At 40.6% G+C, this 6906-nt stretch overlaps 1 protein-coding gene across 2 annotated transcripts in view; it reads left to right on the forward strand.

The window, feature by feature from the left end:
* Window positions 1-6906, forward strand: part of BRCA2 (BRCA2 DNA repair associated) — a 96426-nt gene that overhangs the window by 67002 nt on the left and 22518 nt on the right. For both annotated transcript variants that reach the window (XM_032294425.1, XM_032294426.1), the window contains exons 19-20: window positions 618-773; window positions 1189-1333. In XM_032294425.1, coding sequence (XP_032150316.1) covers window positions 618-773; window positions 1189-1333 — 301 coding nt within the window. The remainder of the gene's footprint in view (window positions 1-617; window positions 774-1188; window positions 1334-6906) is intronic.

Here is a 6906-nt window from a genome sequence, read left to right on the forward strand (position 1 = left end):
CTGGAATTACAGGCACCCACCACCTCACCTGGCTACTTTTTGTATTTTTAGGAGAGATGGGGTTTCACCATGTTGGGCAGGCTGGTCTCAAACTCCTGACCTCAGGTGATGTGCCTGCCTTGGCCTCCCAAAGTGTTGGGATTACAGGCGTGAGCCACCTCACCTGGCCAGGTGTCTTAGTAAGTGTTCTATGAATATTTATTGTTTGTATTAACCGTAATCATTCTTAGGCTGCTTTGTCATTTACTTGTGCAACAAATTCTTAGGTTCCAAAATTTTGGTGATATCTCATTTTCTATTCTCTGGTTGTCTTTGTGCTTGTAAATTTTTTGAGGAAGCCTAGATAAATAAGTGTATTTTATTTTCTAATATAAACATTTAAATAGCATTAAAAACTTCAACAATATAAACAATACATTTGAGAAGTACTATATTTTGAAAATATAATATTTTCACTTTTGTACAGTTTTTTACTTATTCACTGTCCTAATCTCCCTAAGACTTTTTAAAGTGAATGCTTTTAAGGCAGTTCTAAAAGAATGAAAACTTTGTGATATTTGTAATAGAATTGAATACATATTTAACTCCTAAATCAATATATTTATTAATTTGTCCAGATTTCTGCTAACAGTACTCGGCCTGCTCGCTGGTATACCAAACTTGGATTCTTTCCTGACCCTAGGCCTTTTCCTCTGCCCTTGTCATCACTTTTCAGTGATGGAGGAAATGTTGGTTGTGTTGATGTAATTATTCAAAGAGCATACCCTATACAGGTATGATATACTCTTGCAACTTACTATATATTTCTTTCTTTTGATACAATTAATTTTTTGTTTGTTTTTTTTGAGGCAGAGTTTTGGTTTCTTGCCTGGGCTAGAGTGCAATAGTGTGATCTTGGCTCACTTCAGCCTCCACCTCCCAGGTTCTAGTGATTCTCCTGCCTCAGCCTCTCAAGTAGCTGAGATTACAGGCATGTGTCACCAAGCCTGACTTATTTTGTATTTTGGTTAGAAACAGGGTTTCACCATGTTGGTCAGGCTGGTCTCTAACTCCAGACCTCAGGTGATCCACCCGCCTCAGCCTCCCAAAGTTCTGGGATTACAGGTGTGAGCCACCATGCCCTACCTGAGACAATTAATTTGAATGTTCTATATATGACTTTTCTGTGTGTGTACCACATTATTACAGTGGATGGAGAAGACTTCATCTGGATTATACATATTTCGCAAGGAAAGAGAGGAAGAAAAGGAAGCAGCAAAACATGCGGTGGCCCAACAAAAGAGACTAGAAGCCTTATTCACTAAAATTCAAGAGGAATTTGAAGAACATGAAGGTAAAATGAGTTACATAGTACATATTTTTATTTCTAATATGAGAACAGAGTTTTAGAGACTTTCAGTTTAACAATGAGTAAATTGTTTTTGAGTAATAAATTGACTTTATTTTTGAGTATCTAGATTATTCCTTTATATTAGAGAAAGAATAGCAACAAGGGACAGAAACATCAGATTATTTTTCCCTAAGCCATTTGTACTCTTTTTCCTCAATTCTTACCTATATTATGTTACTTTTGCATTTTTGTCATTACATTTATTACTTTTCATGTGGTGTTATACCTGGAACTGGGACCTATTATTCTCGTGGTGTCTATTTTAATATTAAAAATCATGGTGTTTTTATGTTTATTTGACATAAATTTTATTTTTTCATATCTCCCTTTTGTTGCAGAAGATTTTGTTTTTCTGCGTTTCCTCATGATTTATATAGAACATGTAGCTTACATGTCTATAACTTACTTTATATAGAACACGTAACTCACATTTATATAGAACATGTAAGTTACATGTTCTCAGGCTGCTTTGTCATTTACTTGTCCAACAAATTCTTAACTTCCAAAATTTTAGTGATATCTTATTTCCTGTTCTCTCTAGTTGTCTTTGTCCATGTAAATTTTTTGAGTAAGAACGTGTAACTTACATGTTCTATATAAATATGCAGAAATATTGCTCCTTACATTTTATTTGCTTAAAATTATCACTAGATCATACTATTTTCATGAATAAGTGAATGTGAAATAATTTACAGGCAAACCTCAGAGATACTGTGGGTTTGATTCTAGACCACCGCAACAAAGCAAATATTACAGTAGAGCAAATCACATGAATATTTCAGTTTCCCAGGGCATACAAAAGTAATGGTTACACCATACTGTAATCTCTTAAATGAGTAGTAGCATTATGTCATTTAAAAATGCACATACCTTAATATACTTTTTTGCTTAAAAAAAAATGTTAATGATCATCTGTGCCTTCAGTGAGTTGTAATATTTTTGCTGGTGGTTTGTGCCTGCTGACTGATCAGAGTGGTAGTTGCTGAAGGTTGGGGGTAGTTGTGGCAATTTCTTAAAATAAGACAATGGCGTTTGCAGCATTGATTGACTTTTCCTTTCATGAAAGATTTCTCTGTAGCATGCAATGCTGTTTGATAGCATTTTATCCATGGTAGAACTGCTTTCATAATTGGAGTCAATTCTATAAAACTCTGCTTTATCAGAATATTATGTAATATTCTAAATCCTTTGTTTTCATTTCAACAATATTCACAGCATCTTCACCAGGAATAGATTCCTTCAAGAAACTACTTTCTTTGCTCATCCATAAGAAGCATCTGTGTATTAATCTGTTCTCACACTGCTGTAAAGAATACCTGAGACTGTGTAATTTCTGAAGGAAAGAAGTTTAATTGACTTACAGTTACACATGGCTGGGAGGCCTCAGGAAACTTACAATCATGGCACAAGGCAAACAAGAAGCAAGTACCTTTTTCATAAGGTGGCAAAAGAGAGTGCAGGGGAAACTGCTACTTTTAAGCCATCAGATCTCATGAGAACTCCCTCACTAGCACAAGAACAGCATGGGGGAAACTGCCATGGTCCAATCACCTCCCACCAGGTCTCTCCCTCAACACATGGGGATTACAACTGGAGATGAGATTTGGATAGGGACACAGAGCCAAACCATATCATTCTGCCCTAGACCCTCCCAAATCTCATGTCCTTTTCACATTTCAAAACCAATTATGCCTTCCCAGCAGTCCCCCAAAGTCTTAGCTAATTCCACCATTAGCTCAAAAGTTCAAGCCTAAAGCCTCATCTGAGACAAGACAAATCCCTTCCACCTATGAGCCTATAAAATCAAAAGCAAATTAGTTACTTCCAAGAGACAGTGGGGGTACAGGCATTGGGTAAGTGTTCCCATTCCAAATGGGAGAAATTGGCCAAAACAAAGGGGCCAGAGGCCCCATGCAAGTCCAAAACCTAGTCAGGCAATCATTAAATCTTTTTTTCTTTTTTTTTTTTTTTTTTTTTTGAGGCAGGGTCTTGCTCTGTTGCCTAGGCTAGAATGCAGTGGAGAGATTTTGGCTCACTGCAACCTCCACTTCCTGGTTTCAAGCAATTCTTGTGCCTCAGCCTCCCAAGTAGCTGGAATTATAGGTGTGCACCACCATGCCCAGTTAATTTTTGTATTTTTAGTAGAAATCAGATTTTGCCATGTTTACCAGGCTGGTCTTAAACTCCTAGCCTCAAGTGATCCACCCACCTTGGCCTCCCAAAATGTTGGTATTACAGGCGTGAGCCACCACACCCAGCCCAATCATTAAAGCTCTAAAATCTTCTTTGACTCCATGTCTCACATCCAGGGCATGCTGATACAAGGGGTGGGCTCCACGGCCTTAGGCAACTGTGCCCCTTTGGCTCTGCAGGCTACAGCCCATGCAACTACTTTCATAGGCTGGCATTGATTGACAGCCACACAGTGCAAGCTTTCAGTGGAGGACAGTGGCCTTCTTCTCACAGCTCCACTAGGCAGTTCCCCAGTGAAGACTTGGGGGTGGCTCCAACCCCATATTTTCCTTCCATACTGTGCTAACAGAGGTTCTCTATGAGGGCTCTGCCCCTGCAGCAGACTTCTGTCTGGGCATACTCAGGTGCTTCCATACATCCTCTGAAGTCTAGGCAGAGGCTCCAAGCCCATTTCGTCTTTTGCATACCCACAGGCCCAACTCTACATGGAGACCACCAAGGCTTAGGGCTTGTGCCCTCTGAAGCAATCACCCAATCTGTACCTTGGACCTTTTCATCCATGGCTGGAGCTGGGGCAGTTGGGACACAGGATATCATGTCCTATGGCTGCACAGAGCAGTGAGGCCCTGGGCCCAGCCCACAAAACCATTTTTCCCTCCTAGGCCTCCAGGCCTGTGATGGAAGGGTTTGCAGGGAAGATCTCTGATATGTCTTGGAGACATTGTCTCTGTTGTCTTGGCTATTAATGTTTGTCTCCTAATTACTTATGTAAACTTCTGCAAATGGCTTGAATTTTTTCCTAGGAAATGGATTTTTCTTTTCTGCTTCATGGTCAGGCTGCAGATTTTCCAAACTTTTATGCTCTGCTTCCCTTTTAAATATAAGTTCCAATTTCAAACCATCTCTTTGTGAATGCACATGACTCTGTGTTTCTAGGAAAAGCCAGATCAGCCCTTGAACACTTTGCTGCCTAGAAATTGCTTCTACAAGATACCCTAATCATCTCTCTCAAGTTCAGTATTCCACAGATCTCTAGGTCAGGGGCAAAATGCCACTAGTGTCTTTGCTAAAGCGTAGCAAGAGTGACCTTTGCTTCACTTCCCAATAAGATCCTCATTTCCATCTGAGACCACCTCAGCCTGGACTTCATTGTCCATATCACTGTCAGCATTTTGGTTAAAAGCATTCAACAAGTCTCTAGGGAGTTCAGACTTTCTCACAGCTTCCTGTCTTCTTCCAAGCCCTCCAAACTATTCCAACCCTCTGCCTGTTACGTAGTTCCACAGTCCACATTTTCAGGTTATCTTTATAGCAGTACCTCATTCCTTGTACTAGTTCTTTGTATTAGTTCATTCTTATGCTGCTATAAAAAATACCTGAGGCTGGGTAATTTGTAAAGGAACACGGTTTAATTGATTCACAGTTCCACATGGCTGGGGAGGCCTCAGGAAACTTAAAATCATAGTGGAAGATGAAGGAGAAACAAGTACCTTCTTTACAAGGTGGCAAGAAAGAGTACAGGGGAACTCTCACTTTTAAAGCCATCAGATCTTGTGAGAACTCCTTCACTATTACATGAACAACATGGGGGAAACTGCCTCTGTGATCCAGTCACCTCCCACCATATTTGTCCCTTGACATGTGGGGATTACAATTCAAGATGCAATTTGGGTGAGGACACAGAGCCAAATTATATGAAGCTCCTCATCATTTAAGTTTTATTGTGACATGGCAATAATTCAGTCACATCATCAGACTTAACTTCTAATTCTAGTTCTCCTGCTATTTCTACCACATAGGCAGTTACTTTCCTCCACTGAAGTCTTGAACCCTCTCCACAAAGTCATTCATGAGGATTGGAATCCACTTCTTCTAAACTGGTTAATGTTTCATGATATTTTGACTTCCCATGAAACACTTACACGTTGTTAATGGTATCTAGAATGGTGAACCCTTTCTGGAAGGTTTTCAATTCACTTTACCTATATCTATCAGAAAAATCACTGTGGCAGCTATTCTTTATAAGACAAGTTTCTTTTGTTTTTGTTTTGTTCTGTTTGAGATGGAGTCTCGCTCAGTCACCAGGCTGGAGTGTAGGTGGTGCAGTCTCAGCTCACTGCCAGGTTTCACCTCCCAGGTTCAAGTGATTCTCTTGCCTCAGCCTCCTGAGTAGCTGGGACTAAAGGCCCACGCCACCACACTCAGCTAATTTTTGTATTTTTGGTAGAGAAAGGGGTTTCACCATGTTGACCAGGATGGTCATGATCTCTTGACCTCGTGATCTGCCCGCCTCAGCCTCTCAAAGTCCTGGGATCACAGGCATGAGCCACCACACCTGGCCGACATGTTTCTTAAATAATAAGACTTGAAAGTTGAAATGACTCCATGATCCATGGGCCACAAAATGGGTATTGTGTTAGGAGACTGAAAATAACATTAATCACTCTATACATCTTTATCAGAGCTCTGTGACAGAGACATGATATGAACACATACTGTTGCAAAAATGGCACCAGTAGGCTTGCTCAACATAGTTTCCACAAACCTTCAATTTGTGTTTTTAAAAAATGCATTATCTGTGAAGCCCAATAAAGTACAATACATTAAAACAAATATGCCTATACTTAATTTACAAATTACTGTAATTAAACTCTGTATGACTGTTTTTTTTTTTTTTTTTTTTGAGACGGAGTTCCGCACTTGTTACCCAGGCTGGAGTGCAATGGCGCAATCTCGGCTCACTGCAACCTCCGCCTCCTGGGTTCAAGCAATTCTCCTGCCTCAGCCTCCCAAGTAGCTGGGACTACAGGCGTGCATCACCATGCCCAGCTAATTTTTTGTATTTTTAGTAGAGACAGGGTTTCACCATGTTGACCAGGATGATCTCGATCTCTTGACCTCGTGATCCACCCGCCTCGGCCTCCCAAAGTGCTGGGATTATAGGTGTAAGCCACCGCGCCCGGCCTGTATGACTTTTTTTTAACCATGAGTACGCTAGTTTCAAATTTTCCTAGAAAACTTTTAGCAGGCCAGGTGTGGTGGATTACACCTGTAGTCCCAGCGCTTTGGGAGTCCAAGGTGGGTGGGTCACTTGAGGTGAGGAGTTCGACCCCATCCTGGCCAATACGGTGAAACCCCATCTCTACTAAAAATACAAAAATTAGCCGGGTGTGTGTCTGTAATCCCAGCTACTAGGAAGGTTGAGGCAGGAGAATCACTTGAACCAGGAGGCGGAGGCTGCAGTGAGCTGAGATCACACCACTGCACACCAGCCTAGGTGACAGAGTGAGACCTTGTCTCAAAAAAAAAAAAAAAAAAAAAAA

Source organism: Sapajus apella, unplaced genomic scaffold (assembly GCF_009761245.1).
Source record: "Sapajus apella isolate SASKATOON/1434 unplaced genomic scaffold, GSC_monkey_1.0 scaffold32, whole genome shotgun sequence".
Taxonomy (NCBI): domain Eukaryota; kingdom Metazoa; phylum Chordata; class Mammalia; order Primates; family Cebidae; genus Sapajus; species Sapajus apella.